At 42.1% G+C, this 18,541-nt stretch overlaps 1 protein-coding gene across 1 annotated transcript in view; it reads right to left on the reverse strand.

Moving 5' to 3' along the window:
• limd2 (LIM domain containing 2) overlaps window positions 1-18,541 on the reverse strand; it is a 34,290-nt gene that overhangs the window by 8,897 nt on the left and 6,852 nt on the right. The window contains exons 2-3 of the mRNA XM_088623222.1: window positions 984-1,028; window positions 329-465 (exon numbers count right to left, since the gene is read on the reverse strand). Of these exons, the coding sequence (XP_088479348.1) occupies window positions 329-465; window positions 984-1,028 (182 nt within the window). The remainder of the gene's footprint in view (window positions 1-328; window positions 466-983; window positions 1,029-18,541) is intronic.

The following is an 18,541-nucleotide window of genomic DNA, read 5'->3' on the forward strand; positions in this document are numbered from 1 at the left end:
ATTACAGATGACACATCAGACTCCGCCCTCCTCTGATGATGTCAGATTTCTCACCCGTGGTAAGACATGCTGGTAGGTTAGATAGTTTCTGGGAAAAGTAGCCTTAGTGTGAGTGTGAGTGTGAGTGTGTCTGTCTGACCAGCCATGGACTGGCGTCCTGTGCAGGCTGTACCCCCTCTGTGCCTGTCCCTTGCTGGAACAGACTCCAGCTCCCCCGCGGCCCTGGCCTGGACGAAGCAGTCTGACGCTGGGCGAGCGGACAGAAATCGGAAAGAGGCTTTAAGTGAGCAGTTTGGAGGAGTGCTGTGCCAGCAGGGGGCAATCTTACCTCAGCTTGGTGTTGCAGTGCTTACAGCAGAAGCAGGACGTGTGGAAGATGAACTTGTCTGCCACCAGCCGCTCCATGGGGTAGACAGTCTTCTCACAGGACGCACAAACCTCCTTCTGGGTCTTCAGGCTGAAAGACTGCGACACGCACCTCGGCTGTCAGTGTGAGCAGCTCGCATCACACTCCCATCTCCTTAACCTCTCATCCGCGAGCAAGCCCCTCTGGGACAGAGGCTGTAATTCTGTCCATCACTGTACAGACCTGCGTAATGTCAGCAGCTGTATCACCCCACAACTCACAACTCAAGATCAGCAGACTTGAGCCTGGCCAGTATCTTGGTGGGAGACTCCAGGGAAAGCTAAGGTTGATGCTGGAAGAGGTGTTAGTGTGACCAGTAGGGGGCACTCATCCCTGAAGTCTATGAGTGTACTAATGTACTATAGCTGCCGTCACATAATCAAGGTGGGGTTGCACACTGGTGGGGGTGGAGGGGATCCCCATTACCTGTAAAGCACTTTGAATGGAGTGTCCAGAAAAGTGCTATATAAGCTTAAAGACTTATTAATCATTATTAATGCCTGTTTGTTAGTGTCTGGAAACCATCATGTTCTCCAAGCCAGCATGCTACCATGCTTTTTAAAAAACAAAGGCTTACCTTAGAGCGCTGAACAGGTTTGTCTTCAGAACCTGTTTTGTTGTCCTACAAGAAAGAGAAAGCAGAGACCAGATTTGCTTGTTAGTTTTGTTCCTGAATTAAAAATGTTATGTTTTGTAAAGCTCCCATTTCTTGTTCCTAGAGTTACCTTACAATAAGTAATTTTTTATATATTTTGACTTATTAGTACAATAACCATGCAAGACTGAAGTTTCAAAATCCGCTTCGTTTCATAATGAGCATTTATCAGCACTGTCCTCAGGTCTGGAGCAAAATGAAAATCAGACTGTAACCTAAGGATTCGCTTGCTGTTTTCCCTACAAAGGCAGCATTATCTCACAGTGACTCTTAATTAGTTTTTGTTCCTCTTCTGTTTCATGCCCTGCACTCCTCCTTTTCACATCAACAAACCATTCTCAGACTGGGTGATTTCCTTCAAACTTCAAACCCAGCTGTAAATGCCAAATGAAGAAGTGACAGCAGACCAGCCAGTTCTGCCAGGCTAACAGTTTGTGTGAAGTTCCTGTAAAGCAGAAGGTAGGACATGGGGCACTGTCTGTGCTCAAAAGGCCATCCTCAAAAATAAATGTGTCAATCATTCTTCTCTCTTTTCTTATTCCCACACCCTAGCAGAGCAGCTCATCTGGTCAGTGTCTGTTGTGCTCAGTATATTGAGAAGACAAGACACCCCCTTTCATGGGACAGTAGAAAGACGGGGTACCCACTTGCACAGCTTGGCGTACTGCAGCAGTCAGGGTACAATTCCTGTTCTGGGATACCCGCCTGGAAGTCCAGAATCTTAACCAGAAGGGTTTATGATATTTTATTTAATCTTAATTTCCAATTGCATTAAGTGAATGAGGAGTGGCTGCAGGCATTAGCAATGCTGCCTCGTAGCACTGGGGCCCTAGGCTCAATTCCCTGGGTGCTGTCTGTGTGGAGTTTGTATGTTCTCCCCATGTGCGTGTGGTTTTGAATCTGTGTGCACCTGTTGCTTGTTGGGATAGGTTTTGGCTCCCCCGCAAACTTGTATTGAAAGAAGCAGTTCTAAAATATCTGGATGGATGAAGTGAATGGAGCACACTGATTTGACCAATTCGTGTTTCAGTCCACTGTGGTAAACCCTCTGGCTAACAAATACAGCGGGCTGACTAGAACATTGAAGACTAAATTACAGGATCTTTCTCAAAGGACACAACAGCAGTGTCCACACTGAAGACCCAAGACTCGCTACCTACAGGTCACGCAGTTTAACCACACTTCCAGCAGCTCTTCACTGCTCCTCACTGTCTTCCAGGTGGTGCCAGGCTGTTGTTTCTCCCAAACCAGATGTTAGAGAATTCTTCATCAAACACTTCAGGGTCTCTCTCTACAGTCTTCAGTCCTGACAATATGCCTGTGGCGATCCGAACCACAGCGTACCCCTGTCCTGTGCTGGTTGGCACAAGCCATATGTCATCCTGGTGGGATCCCCATGCATCTCTGTTCTCTGCTCCCTCTTGGGTTCTGCCTGCTGCCTGGTCCATCTGGCTGTTGCCCTCTCACTGCCCTTCAGCGGCGTGAGCCTGTAGGCCTCTGCAGAATGCTCATCAGGTGTCTAGGAATGCTGTCAGCGGAGTATGAGTTCAGCCTCCTCCAGGACTGCTGCACATGAGCGGTTTTATTGAACAGTTTTTTTTAAATTTTCCCCTTTCCGCTCCTAATTTGGAATCCAGTGATGTTTTTTTTTGCCATCTGCTGTGCAGAGCACCTGACATTATCTGATGAACCACAAATGCATACATGCCCCCTTCCTCTAAAATGACTCATTTCTGCACTGCAAAATGGAAGGGCGACCCACTTAAGTCAACAAGGTGCGGATTCAGTTCATTAGCTCAAGAGCCGAGCTGAAATGAACACCTGCAGATACACCAGTCCTCCAAGACCACGACTAGACAACCCGCTCTAAAAGTAAATCTCTTTTCCCATCCAAAAAAGTACCTTACCCACGAAGTTCAGACAGTTAGCAAACAGGAAGCATCCAGAATTATTCCCTGCGAGACTTCGAGAGATACAGACATATTAAGCTCATTATTTACTATAATATAATAGTGAGTATTATGCTCACTAATTACCATCACTAATAATCTAGTGTGCCTCTGGACTACGGGAAGAAACCCACATAAACCCAGGGAGAACATACAACTTCCACACAGACAGCACCCCAAGAGTCGAACCCGGGGCCCCAGTGTTGCAAACCAGCAATGCAGACCACTGTGCTGCCCCAGGTACAGACATTTCAGATTCAAATGAGTCTGGACGCTAGAAACAAAGGGGATTGGGTTGGGATCTACAGTATTGCAGAGGTTTCAAGGAAAAGCAGCAGACAGCACAAGAATGAGGATGTGGACTGCGAGGCACTACTTCATGCAGGCAGCACTGGGTGTGTCTCATATTAACTGCAAGTCATAGTGGACATTCGGAGATCGGCTACCAAAGAGGTTTTTAAAACAATAAGATTAACTTCCTGCAGTTCCACTGTCATTGTGCTTCACCTGTGGCTGCGAGTTTGCATTTGTAGCTTTTTTTTTCTTGTTGCACTGCCTTCGCATGAGAGAGATCCATACATAACAGGTTTGCCTCAATATGCCTCAATGCATAACATGTTTAGCCATCCATATCAGCTCTTGCTGCAGGCTTTCGGAACAGTGTTGTCTGTACAGAAATCCACACAGACATATTGTCTCACTACACATTCTGCTATGATAATACCAATATTTTCTTGCATATGAAACTCCAAAACAGGTCACTGAGGTGGAACATTTCCACTACAGACAGAAATGGCGATCTTGACAACATCCGCCACCTCGCAGGCCTCGGCCGCGTTTCCATAGCAACGCACACCAACCTGACACAAGCTCGCCTGCAGACAGAAAACATACTCTTGAGTTTCTGCTCCAAGTGCAATAAATGAGAAGCCAACAAATTAAAACTTACAACACCAATATTGTACCTGCAAGCTGCAGTTGTGATTACCACCGAGATGGACAGAGCTACTATTAAGAGCTATTCTCCAATGCTTTTCATAAGCAGCAAAATGACTAAACTACACGTCTGATCATTTTCACCACTTTAAACTGTCGTAAATGTAAAATTACAAAGGAGTTCCTCAATAATAAAAGTAAAAGATCTCCAACATTAGCTGAGCAGAAAACATCTTAAGAACATGAATTTTCAAACCATTATTTTAGGGTTCAGACAAATTCAGCTGAATCTTTCTTTTTCTTGTGTTTTAAACTGATGAAAGGAAGTCATTCCAAGGAGTATATAAAGTATATAGCCCAATGCACAGGTAGTAGACAGCATGCGAGACAGCCGAGATGGTGAACTCCGCCTTCCTTTTCCAAAATCTTCGTTACTTTATTGGAGCCACCCAGACCAAGTTCCTTTTACGTCAGAACACACGGTTCACATGTCCTGTTCTCGCTCTGCGGGTTTAACATCCTGTTTTTTTATTGTAACCAAAGAGCTGCTACTCTAGACACGTTTTTCTTACTGAACGCAAACAGCTAAACGGTTGTAAACAGCTTGGATCTGTTACCTGCGGTTGGAAATAGCAACATCTCACTTAAGAAAATAAGAATGGTTTTGAATGAAAGGAGAGGAGTGCCATCTGGCCCATTATAGTGTATGCTGCTTAATAATCCACATATCTTCCAGTCATTTCTTGAAGAGCCCAAGGTATTGGCTTAAAAACACATGGCTGGGTAGCTTGTTCCACACTCCCACAACTCTTTGGGTAAAGAACCGTCTCCGGGTTTCAATTTTCAATGCACTTATGTATTTGCTCTCCAGCCATCTGGTTCGTGTTTTACACTGGGTCGATTTTGTCAGCGCCTTTGAGGATTCTGAACAGGTGAATCAGGTCCCCTGTTCTCTTTGGAATCTACTGATTCCAAAGCAGTAATATCATTTTTGAAACACTATGACCAAAATTGTACATGATATTCCAAATGAGCCTTCACTCCTATATTTGATCATTTGCACATACCATCCCTTGATTTGAATTTCAAACATTTGACTGTATAGCTCAACATTTTGTTTGCCCTTTTTATTGCTTACTCACATTGTGATCCTAGTCCATCACAGGGCACACACACTCACACCAGGGCCAAGTTTCCCAGAGCCTAATTAACCTCCCAGCATGTCTGGAAACCAGAGCACCCGGAGGAAACCCACACAACCACTGGGAGAACAGACGAACTCCTCCATGCAGTTGAACCCAGGACCCAGTGCCGCAAGACAGCAATGCTCACTCCTGCACCACAATGCCACCAACCTGCTGTATCACAAAACCTTTCAATAAATCCTTATATGGTTCCACGCTGCCTGAATGCACACTGCAGGCTGGGTTTTCACGCTTGCTCAGGCATTCAGACGAGCGCTAATTTCTTTGAATTATCATTGCAACAAAGTGTTCATTGTAGGATCCCATTTATCCAACTTCCTTTCCAGACCAGCAAACCTAGCTAGCTACTGCAATGAAGCTCACAGTGCACAGGGACGTGCATTAAAACAGCACATAATAGAAGACACAGACCCAGCGTTTAATCTTCAATAGGATTAAAAAATGGAAAAACCTGTTTGCACACAGAAAGCCATGTATGGTACTGGCACTACAATACAAAGAATGCAAAATTAGTATTTTGGGGTGTGAGTTGCTCCCAAAAACTCAATTAATCAAACCGTTCCTTCTATACAACTGATGGCAAGCAATAATGATGAGTCATCCCATAAATAATTTTCAATGGACAGGCTAGTATGCCTGCAAATTAATTATGCAATTAAGAACAAAGAATCACTGCCTTCTTAAAATGAATTCCTCTCAAAATCAGGAATTGGCTACGTGTCACACAGCGCTGCACATCCAAGCCTTTGATATAAATATCTGCAGGACCATCTGCCCATGTCTGTGCCTACTCCTGTCTCCATCAGCAGTGCTGAAACAACACAGAGTGTGCAATACGATATGGCACAAGTTACAAAAAATGAAATCACGGGAAAGCTAAGTGGAAGTTTCCTCTGAAATCAAGTGTTTTGTCAGAGCAGTTCAAGATTACAGCAGGAAGCACCAATAGTAACTAATTGTTAGAAACAGCACTGCAACTTAATTGTTTTTTTAAATCACCAGAAAGAAATCTCTCTCACAATCATGTTAAATACTTGAGAAAAATCATATGACAGCACAAATCATGTCTCACAGCATTATTTATTTTGGTCTTCTTTTTCAGAAGCACCTGAAAGTGAGTTTTAAGGGCGAAATGTTCTATACAATACAAGGAACTCTAAACAAGGAATTGATATTACAACAGACCTAGAGAAACAAATATACATGCACTATATTTCCCAATATTTTTATTACTTCATACAGTATATTCTCCTTTTCTCTCTTTTTCTGTTTAGAATAATTTATTTTAATACTTCCAAAAACTGGCTCAGATGGGAGAAAAGACTTTATCAGTGATGCATAACCTTCAGACAACAGTTACCAGCTCTCTTTTAAAAATAATTCCATTATTACAAATTTCACATTAATATACCACACTGTACATATTATATTTTCTTATTAACTTATTAGTTTGTGTAAATTGGGGTGGACAAAACCTTTTACTAAAGCATCAAAACACATGTTTCTTGTTTTCAACTTATTGATCCCAGAATCTCATTAAGCCATTTCCTGAGGGAAGGTGCCAAACTAGATTTAAGCACATGGCTCAGCAGACTGCCCGAGACACTGCACGTCTCTCTGTGTGAAACGAGTCTTCAATTTTCACTCCTAAATAAACTTGATCTTTAATTTTCCATTGTCCTTCAGTCCTTGTTTCAGAGCTTCAACATTTAGATCAACTGGAAAAACTGTACCTTGGGCGATTTGCTCTCCCAGTATTAGCCTGTTTAAGGTCAATTTGAAAGATTGCATTTTTATTCCTAAACGTACAGTACACTTTAAAATAGAGTTTTAAGGGAGCCATAAATCACCCTTTTTACATTCATTAATTTTAGAGACTGCCTTCTGAAAAACATTTTCTAGAATCAAACATGCAAGCTTATGAATTGACATTGCAAAGAAAGGCAGATTACAAATGTATTAATGCAGGGAATTTATAGGGTCTTCCCAGAGAAAACTGCACTGTGGAAATCCATACAGACCAGTGGGTCACATGTCCCAGCACAAGTAACCAAAGCACAACGTTCACATCATCGCACATCTCATCTCCACTGCAAAGTCCTGCACCCTTGCCAGGACAGGCTGCAATCTAGATACTGCTGGGACCCATACGGAAATTGTTATAGCTGGGCAGATAAAAGAACGTTTACACTAGTCAGCAATTAGGGCAAACTGACAGAAAAAATGGTTTTCCATCTGCAGTGGGAGGCATCATAGAAAATACTTCAATGTAAACTAGACAGGGTTTACAGACACTATTCTGTTCTTATTATAGACTTAACAGCCCTCTGGGTCAGGTTAACCAGATAACGAGCAGCACTTAGTCGTTAAAACTCACATTTCAGAGTTTTATTTCCCATCCTGAGTTAAGGAATCTTTTAACACCCCTTCAATAAAAGTACCCCCCAGTAAACGCAAAATTAATTTAATGGCAATTACATTTTATTAACCTTTTAAAACATTCTACTGAATTTTAAAATCGGCAGTAATCATATTGGTCTGACACATATGTATGGAGACAAGATTTTTACCCAGAAGCCCCCCCCTGAATATCCCTGTTCTTGTCTTTGAAGCATCAGCTTCATTGATCAGCTCAAGAGGCAGCTGAATAACTTGCTGTGAATTACGTACTGTAGTAGGAGTTTATTTTTTAAATCTATTAACACCTTTGATTCAAGGGTTCTGTAACCCTTTTCAGTTCTTCTGGCACAAGACTTGAAAACACTTTACAATTCACAAGTTGTTAAATGCTCTGAACTCCTCCACTCAAAAATGTGAGAAAACTTTCAGGCGGTAAACCATTTCCTTCAATTTTGAGCACTCAAGGCTTGCCACTGACATGAAAGTGCACACCATGATAATACGGAGTAAAATTAGGAAATGCAACCTAATCAAGACCAAAAGAACAAATATATTTTGTATCAGAACAAAAAAAATCTAGAGAATAGAAAACACTTCCCATTTTCAGAACCTGCTGCTATGCTAAACAGTTTTTAATTAAAAATAAAACCGCAAGCCTGGTACACTTGTTTTCCATTACAAAAGAACTAGCTAGTGTGGCCTATCAAAGACACGTCAAAGATATTAGATACCTCCGTTTTTTAACTGAGGCATGTGTACGAAGCAGCTAAAAATGTGGGTGATTATAGTAAGAGCATGACTAATGGGGAGTTTAAGACCCTGCTATTTTTCAAAATATGGCAATGAAAACCAACAAATGATCAGTGCTGGTTACAGGATTTTTTTAATCAACAGCAGATAAATGGCAAATATTAAATACGTTTTATAAAACAGCACTTTCATGAAAAAACACCACTGCCTGACAAAAGTCTAATGTAATATGCTTTAGCAAAGGCTTAATTCACTGTGCTTTATTTCTGTTCAGGGGCAGCTTTGAAACTCCAGTTTTCACAATCGAAGCAGCCTTGCTCATGTTGTGAAATGCTGTGTGGTTGCCTGCTGCCTCAGTAATGCAGCACAGTGAAACACAAAGTCACAGCCAGCAGTTACACAACAACCAGCCTCCGAGTTCCTGAAACCGACACACACACCCTGCCTTGAGAGATGCTGCAGAAGGGAGCTCATCCTTCTCTCACTGGCTGTCTCATTGCCTTATAAGTACATCCCTCAGGTTGTGAGAGCTCATCATTGAGGAGGCTGGCAGTTGTGATAACGCATTCGACTTCCTCTGTGGAAGACCCTGTGCCAGCTCACAGGAAACGAGGCTCTATCCGAGTCGCACAAGAGGCACAAACGTAATAAAAGTCACTGATAAGCAAAAACTGCGCAAGTAAGGACGCGCACAGCAACAGTACCGCAAAGCACTCTGGGGAAAACGGACCTGTGGAAATGTGCTGCTGTCTGCAGTTTACTTGTTTCTTTCTAAAATTGTAAATGCAAATTGTAATAGGTCCCTTCTTCAAAACTTCCACACCTTCCGTCTCATGCTGAGGGACAACTGTTTTGACCCCATTCATGATAATAAAATACAGATTTATTTCCTAAATACAAACAGATTAGCAGAATAAAGTTCTTTGGTGAGAAATATGAAAACCTGAATTAGTAGAAAAAAGTTAAAATGTGGAAAATATCTTTCAGTTTCAAATAAAGGATAAACCCGTTGGATGAGTTTGCATTACAAACCTGAGAACTGGATAATATGCACAACTCTGCTGATTCTAGAAGTTTGCATTTGAATGATATGCAGTTTTGGAGAGTCAGAGAGTTCACAGTGGGGTTGAACACGGACTGTGTGATCAGGATTGCCACCCATGAGCCAGTGAGAGGTGAGTAGACTTGACTCCACAGTGGCTTCTGGGAAAACCGGCCCTGGTGCGAGTGCATATGTGCCTGTGTTTGTGTTTATCTGCCCTAAGCTGGACTGGTATCCCATCCTGGCTGTATCCCGCCTTGTGCCCTTTGCTTGCCAGGAAAGGCTCCGGCTCTCCTGTGACCCTGAATTGGATGAAGTGGTTAGGAAACGGAGGGGTGCTTAACAAGCATTTAACTGCATAAGAATCAGTACAAAGGTTACAATGAGGGAGGTCATTCTGCTCATCTGGTTGCTCGTACCCAATTGATCCAGGAGTCTCTGACATTTCTCAAAAGGCAGGGTATCGGCTTTAGCAACATGGTTGGGCAGCTTGTTCCACACCCCCACAACCCTTTGTGTAAATGAGTGCCTCCTGTTCTGTTTCCAATGCACTTCTGCTTAGTTTCCCTTTGTGGTCTGTGGTTCATGGTGCAGCCGATTCAGAAAAATGCTTGACTTTGCCAATGCAAATTATTTTGAGTATTGGACAGAATTAGAAAATGTTTAACACTGGGATTTCTCAGGCAGACAGAAGGCACTATCGTCAGGGAAGCAATCCTTAGGCAGTTAAAAGGTTGCCATGAGCAAGGGTACAAAGGCCATGTTCTTCACCTGCCTGCGGCTCTCCAGACAGCGTTTTCAACGAGACTAATCAACCAGCTGCAACGTCACTGCCAGGGAGCTAACGATGGCACAATTGAAAAGAGCACATGGCAGCGAGATTCACTCCTTATTCACTTCAGGCTTCTCTGAGCTGGCATTTTCTGTAGCGTAAGTAAAGAGCAAGTGAAAAGCATCTGGAATACAGGCTTTCACAGACTGTTAAGTAATCAAATAAAAGCTACAAACCTGATCTCTGGATTCTTTCCGAATTACTACCAGCCAGACAAGATGACCATCTCCAGGGCCCCAACACTAAACTGCTCGCTCTCTCTACAGTGCAAAAAAGGGCTCCAGTTTCCTTTTTGTAACAGCATTTAACGAATCAGGTGGCTCATTTTTAATAGAAAGGGGTGTCGTGTGAACAGACACTTTTCTAACCCCATTATGGAATGAAGTCCAGGGAATCCATTCTTTAAAAAGACTTTATTAAGTCGAAACAAAGTTTAAATTTTACCATAATGCTTTTACACTTATCTGCTCGTGATTTACTGTGGATTTGAACTGTCCTATACGCAGAAACGAGCTTGGCACTTTTCAAATGACACGCCCCACCACATGGTAGCCATCTGATTTCCTTCTTATCCCAACACTCTTGTACAGGATGAGTTTTTACACTGAAACTCACTTTGAAAGGAATATTTAAATTGAGCACCTCTAAAGTGATATTGTTAAATTCCGCATGTGAGCCCTACTATCTGATATCCACTGAGCTTATAAAAGATTATCCTACAATCAGTTCTTCTTTTAATCATTCGAGGGCTGGCTACTGGCCTCATTATAATCAGCTCTTTTGTTGGAGATAGGAGAGCACAGTATTTTCAAGTTCCCCCTGATTTGCACAGACTCTTGGGTGCATATAGGTTATGCTGATTTCATGTTCACATGATCCGTTGATCAAATGATTTGCTTATGTTACACTGAGACAGTGCTCCGAGAGACCGTTTGAGGCCAGCTGCCCTGCCTCTTTGTCCAGTCATCAACACATCAAGTCCATTCCACTCTCTCCAGCCAAGAGAAACTCCAGCAGACTGGTCTCTAATCCCATTCCCAAAACCAATCCTCTCAGCTCCTCCTGGAGGCAGTGAATCGGAAATGGGAAGGGTGGGAGAGGAGGAGGTTAAATACAAGACCAAAGACCACAACCAGACAGCACTTAAAAACAAAGCAGACGCCATGCGAGACAGTGGGAGGCAATGCTCTGAATAATGCATTTGTTCAGCTGTTCTTGAGCTACCTGGATATCAGGGACAGGAGTTTAGCTGGTATCTTCCAGTCAAAGTTGCCTGACCTGCAACAATTAAGTGACTCCCTTAAGCAGATTTTGAGGAAACGGAAGCAAACTAGCTTCCCAGGATGTATTAATTGCTAATGACAATCTGTTCCCTCCTTATTATATTTTTCATACATCAGTTGCATTATCTCATAAAGTATTTAATATATTTTCAGCTACCCTGTAAACATTCTAAAGCAACTATAGCTTCCTGCCATGTCAATAACAACATTCATTTTCATCGATCATGACATTGGGTTGGATTGCAGTCCCTTGAGGTTAGCCAGATGCAACTTGAAAGAGGTTTTTGAACATCTGGATCTCTAAACAAGATTCAAAGCCGTTAGATATCAGTTAACATATTAGAAATTCTTTAAAACAAGGAACAACACAGCACATCGTGTTGAATTGCTTCATTTTTTAGCCGCACCCCATTTTCACAATCAATGGGAAAAGTGACCTAAAATACTCTGAACCAAATATTTTCAGATCATTTTAAACCCAGTTTCTCAAAGCTGACGTATGCAGCATTAGTACAGCAAGACAGCATACGCTATATGAATGAATTGGCATTGATGGTATTAAGGAGATTAAATGGGTCACTTAGTTACTAGCAACCAAGCCAGCCAGATGGATCAAATGGACTGGTCTCTTTTGGAACCGCTCTTAATTTCTAACTTCCCACAGAGGCAGGGTCACATCCACAGACAAATACAATTGCAAATCATCTACCCCTCCTCTCGGGTATGTCTTATTGTAGGAAGCCTGCAGCAGACATGTAGTAGTCCATTTTAGATTCACCTCTTTCTGGTCTTGCCAAACTGACTCATATCCGTTCTAAATCGCAGAATGTTTAGCTTGATCCCTTTCAGCCAACATGTTAAATAAAGTGCATCTGTGATCACCAGTTAATCTACCCGACATGCATGGAGAGATGCCGCTAAAGTCACGTCTGCCGTCATCAAAGTGGAATGGAAAAAAAAGGAGGAGACTTTAAAATAACAGAATTAAGCACTGGGAATCATTTTTTGCAATTAATTTTTTAGAGGGTTTTCTTATTATAGACAGTTTCGGATGCGTTTGAAAAACATTCAGAAGTTCGTTCAAAGTAGCATCCGCTGCACCTCCCCGGCCACTAGTGACTGCTGTCCTAGAAAGACAAGACTCCAACTTCGAGCCTCCAAGCAGTATCAAGTACAGGCAGGTTAAAGGAACAGCACCCCTTCAGTCTGAGGGAGGAGACAGGGCAAGGATGTGCAGAATCCCTCAATCTAATGACTGGCCCAGAAAATGAGATAATCAGAAGGGACCTTTCAAATGTCAGCCAGATTCGATTCCGAGATTGTCGTGTGAAAGGAAGTACGGTGGTACAGTGGTCAGCATTGTTGCCTCACAGTGCAGGGGGCCCACGTTTATTTTCTGGGGTGCTTTCTCTGTGTTCATGTTCTGCCCATGTTCTCATGGTTTTCCATGGGTGCTCCAGTCTCCTCTCATGGTCCAAAGACATACTGGCAGGTTAACTGGCTTCTGGGAAAATTGGTCCTGGTGTGAGTGAGTGTGTGTGTGTGCGTGCCCTGTTGAGTTACGTGCATCCAGAGAAGCAGTAATGGCCACCTGTCTTTGTAACTCCTGCCTTACATCTTTCTATCCACAAACACGAACAGCAACTGTTAACATGCATGTCAATAACGAAGGAACAATAGGGCACAGGGAAAAACAATGAACTAGCACTTTGGAATAATGGCCATGTCAGATTCTACACGGCTATTTCCAATGCAATTTAAAAGCACAATAAAGCCTAATATATTCCCTTCATCAGTCAGGGCCAGAGTTAATTAATCTTTTCACAGTCTGTCACAGGGATCTTTGATTAATAGTGCATGTGCATTAGGCTTATTAGAACTTATAAGCTAGTCACAGCAAGCGCATAGTGCACAATGACAGGGATAATGAAGACAAATAGCCGCTCCATCTGTTAAGGGCTTTTAAATACAGCCAGCTAGGGCTTTGTATTGATACCATATTAACGTTATAGATAGGGCTCTACTTCAGTAGTGAATTCACAGATTTCACAGAGCTAAGTACCAAATTGCCTGTGAAGACAGTGTCTAAAATAAATCCGTCTGCACCTTTCAATCTATTCAAAATGCAATTCCTAGTCCCCTCCTTACTCTTCCTGATTTCCATGAAGTGAGCCCCACAGGGAACCAGTGAGGCTGAAGGGGTAGAAGCTTCTATAGGTGGCGGTGATGACCAAGAAACCCGATTGAATGGAGTCCCATTCTGCGGAGGACTGTGTGAAGCGGTTTCTAGCACTGGGATCTCCAACACTGGTCCTGCAGAGCCCTGGTCCAGTCAGTCATAGGGCACCTGTTTCTAAAGATCAGCAACACCTGTCAGCTTTTAATGAACCTAGCAAGTCATCTGCTCAGTTCTGAGAATCCCTCAAGGAGACCTAGATGCCTAGATTAAAGGTGATTAGGGCTGGAGAAGCTAGTTCTAGCAGAACCGTTAACGTATTCTATTCGGCACAAAGTTACAAACAAGAGGAGGAGGCCATTTGGTAGCTACTAACTGATCCAAGTACAGTATCTTATTCAGCCATCTCTTGAAAGACCAGGATATCAGCTTCAACAACACAGCTGGGCAGCTAGTTCCTCTCTCCCACCACCCTTTAAATGAAAAGGGGCCTCCTGTTTCTGCTTCGTGATTCATTCTGCAGAAGTCTACTGGGCGTGTCAATATCTTTTCCTATTAAGTCACATATTCAGTATCAGTTCATACGTTCTTATTCGCTGTGTATGGGCATGGGGAGGTGATTTATACAGTATATAAAACGTATTATTACAGATTTTTTTACTTTTATTTACACATTGTAACATAATTTGTAAGTGAAAAATAATACAAAGCTACAGTATAACTAAGTTTTCACTACATTTATCCAACTCATTTGTCTAGATGTTCATTTGTAATTACTCTTCAGAATGTTTGAGCGTTTGGTTTTCACTGTATGTGGACTCTCTACAGGCGCTGTATATACCCTTGCATATACTGTAGAACCATAGCATTCGGTTTGCCCTTTTAGTTGCTTACCCACACTGTCTAGAAGATGTAAATGTTGTGTCAACAGACACTTAAGTCTTTTCATAAGTAGCCTCTTCTGGCTCAGCTTTTTCCATTTTCTATTTATAGTTTATACTTTTACTACCTGTATGCAAAACCTGATCTTATCTACAGTAAACATCATCTGCCAGGTGTCTTCCTGAAGTTCATCTTCATAAATGTCAGGCAAACACCTGCCAAAACATTTTATCGTGATAAAAACGGCCACTTATCTAAATCTTTCTGAATTATTTCCTGCTTCTGTAGTGTTTTCTGCTCTTCCTAATTTTGGCATCATCTGCAAATTTGATTAGTTTCCCAAAGATACTGGAATCTAGATCACTGTGTGCCGTGGTTGTAGTACAGACTCTGCAGTACTTGACTGATTATATCACCCCAATTGGGGTATTCTGCACTTATACAGTATGTACCTCTATTTTTCATTTAATAACCAATCCTCAATCCAGACTCTCATGTTTCCCTAAATGCCTAATGTCCACAGTCTTATGAATTAATAATTTATGAAGAATGTCACCAAAAGCCTTCTGAACATATAAGTACACCATGATACACACTATGTGAAGCCATGTTGCTTGTTCAAAGAACTTCAACAAGTTGGTTTGGCAAGACCTACTGTAGGATTAATCCCTAGGACAATATGTCCTTATAGAGGTGATCTTCTAGTTTAGATCCTGTACTTTTTTCCCCATTAGCCTACATGTAAGAGAAGTTAGAATTACTTGGGTCAGTTTCCGAACCCTTTTTATGGACTGCATTAGCCATTCTCCAGCCCTTGAGTACTGCCCTCGTCTTCAGCGACTGTGGGAAGACTGGCATCAGTGGCTTTTGAATAACATCTACGTTTTTCATTGAGTAGATTACAAGCTTACAGCACCAGGTGAGCTCGGTTGGTCACCCATCAAAGTACTAGCCAGGCCTGAACCTGCCCACCTTATGGTACGGCCCAGAGCTAACCCTAACCCTCGAGTAATCTGTAAGCAAAAGTGTGCTGCAGGAGCTACAGTCCCACAGTGATAAAAACATGACAGTGTTCAAGTTTGAAAAGAGCAAAAGAAAATGGCACAGCCAGATGAAGAGGAAAAACTTACTGTAGCTAGTGGATCAGCACACCCCTTTCACTTCAGCCAAACAGGATAAAAGAAATAGTGCCAGACACTTGTAGACACCCTGTATGTTAACCAACTGCACCAGGATTATATGCCAGAAACTGCTGTGCATATTTAGCCTCTGAAATCTGCACTGGCAGAAAGCAACTTTTGCCTAATCTTGTACAATTAAACATCCAATGTACAGGACATCTGGGAAGGCAATGCTGACCTATGTGTTTTTCCAGGTTTCTCAGCTGTGGCACAAGGTATCATGCAGGCTGCTGTAACTTACAGTAGGTTTTAGGTTTCAACAGCTCTCATTGTTTATTTCTAAACTGATTTCTGCTGCGCTGAGCTCCTTCGCCTATATCACTTAACAAAATCAGAAAGCAACTGCAAAATGTGCGAGTTTAGCCGGGACCTCTCCATGAAAGTGCTTATTTTCTCTGTGAGTTATGACGTCAGCCATACTGTATGTTCAACTGGGGAGCTGGTTGCCTTCCAATCCAAGAGTCTTGACTCCTGGGTTGTGGACTCGGACTCTGAATTCACTCTGATCAGAGGGCATTTTGTCCACTGCTCTGTCTTTCTCTCGCCTGCTTCCATCAATGCCAGTTCTGATCCGATTCATCGATTCTCCTGCCCTGTGCCACCCATTCTTCTCCCCTGGACAACCACGGTTCTGCCAGCTACAGTACAAAATCCCCAACCATCTTCCGGGACATACTTTGAAAGTTGCCTATTCAGACAGCGCAAAACATCTCAAATCTCTCACCGTCTTCCAGTTTAGAAACTGCTACCCCCCCACCCCACTTTGCGACAGCAATACTTCTCCCAGCTCCCCAGAAGAAGGCCAGCTTGCAGAGCAAAATAAACAGAAAAACACTGCAGGTGTGTCGTTGGCATCTATCCCTTGCTGAAAGTGAAGTTGAGGATCAAACAGGTGATTCTATAAGGTGATTCTATCCTAACCAGAAAGAAGCAAAAAGGACAAAAATATTAGTGCTTGTTCATTAACTACATTAAACCATCTTCAAGCTCTCAGATGTTCCACAAAATAAGCAACATTTATATAGTTACATGAAGTGCTAAGGTAGAAAATTAAATTGATCTAGACTAAAGGATTCGTAAAACCTTTGGGAAAGTTTACCTACTGTACTTAATAACGATAAACAAATATACATGGTAAACTCATGGTTTAACTCTTTTAAATGGTCAGCGTTCAGTCTTGCATGATGTAAAAATGATACCAAAACATCACATTTTAATTTAATTATACATTATTTATCATTTATAAGGAAACGGGTACCATATCATATGTAAAAGTTAATAGCACCTCCATATGTCAGAATCAACCTTGTTAATAAAATCCAAATCAGAATTATCGCTGTTCTAAAATTATGTTGCCAACGTCCAACATGGGGCAGCATGGTGGCACAGTGGTTGGCATTGGCATGCCAGGTAAAAATATATTCTACACGGCCAAATCAGGCATCTAAAAATGTCCATGTCAGAAAAAGAAGGAAAGCTATTAACTGAACAGGGTCTTTCACGTGCAGTTTTAAATTGCAAGTCACAGCACTTTCAGTTATCAACTATGGCTCCTATCTCATCGCACTAATGCCCATCAGAGCTGTGGTGATTTGTGTGGATTGATTTCTAACAGTTCTGATTGCATGTGAAGGTGTCACATACGGTTATTCACTTGAAACTGTGATCTTTCATCCAGTTACTGTGACACACTTACTCATCTTATTACTGTATTTCCTGAGTGGATCTTGGTGTTGGGACTATAGCAAATGAAAGACCGAGTGTTTGATCGGCACCATCTCAAAATGCTTCTGTAGCGTTGTGCTTGTATGCACTGCACACAGTTTGCACTTCTGAACTCGTATTTCTGGATATCAGACATTTTTAAAAAGTGACATATAACCTACACTTTGCATGTGATGTTGAACAGATAAGAAAACTGCGATTATGCTTTTTGCAACCCAGTTAAATGGAGCACAAGCACCTTTATAACTATTTTGTGCCATTTCTAGCACAAAATTCTACAGATTCTTCAATTGCCAGCTGGAGGTTGGGAGTAAATAAAACTTGTGCATAAAAATGATAATGATGAATAATTTCTAGAGTAACCAGAAGTTTGGATCAATCTTCTATGAAATGGAAGTCTTACTGTATTTCTTGCATAACAGTGACCAGTGTTAACACTGCTGAATGGATCTCTGTCTTGTGGTCTGATGGGTAATCTTGCTAGCCACTTGACCATTTCTTCACAGAAACACACAGGATGTTCGAAGCCTCCCTCGTGCCATTTCACACAGCCCGTCTCTCTTGAGTTTTCACATGTATGCAATAAAGACAGGTGCTACGTGCCTGAACACACAGTAAAAAACCTGAACCACAGAGATTTGCTAATGGTGGTTGAGTACTGACCAAATTTAAAAAGTGTGAACATATTTCTCCTGTGCTGAAAAACCTGCACTGGCCACCAGTCTCTCTACAGGACTGGGTTTGAAATTCTCTTGTAGACCCACCAGGCACTGCATGGTCTATCTCCGTTGCACCTTGAAGACTTACTGCCCCCAACATGCCAGTCTGCTTTCTTTGTTCCGCTGGCTCTAGGCTCCTCACTGAGAGGACAGAGACTTTTCAGAGGTAGTCTCTTGTCTTGGGATCCATTTCCTGATCATGTCAATAACACACCTGATGTTTTGAAATCTCACCTCAAAACCTGCTGGTTTTCAATGTCCTTCAGTTCTTAACCTTATTCTTTCTTTGGATTACATATTCATACATTTTTTGTTTTTCTTCTGCTTAGTATATATTTATACATATAATTCATGTAAAGTGTCTTGAGAATGCTCTGTAAGTAACAGGGGTAAGTCTGAT

The sequence above is a fragment of the Lepisosteus platostomus genome, chromosome 28, assembly GCF_059453375.1.
Source record: "Lepisosteus platostomus isolate fLepPlt1 chromosome 28, fLepPlt1.hap1, whole genome shotgun sequence".
NCBI classification, from domain to species: Eukaryota; Metazoa; Chordata; class Actinopteri; order Semionotiformes; family Lepisosteidae; genus Lepisosteus; species Lepisosteus platostomus.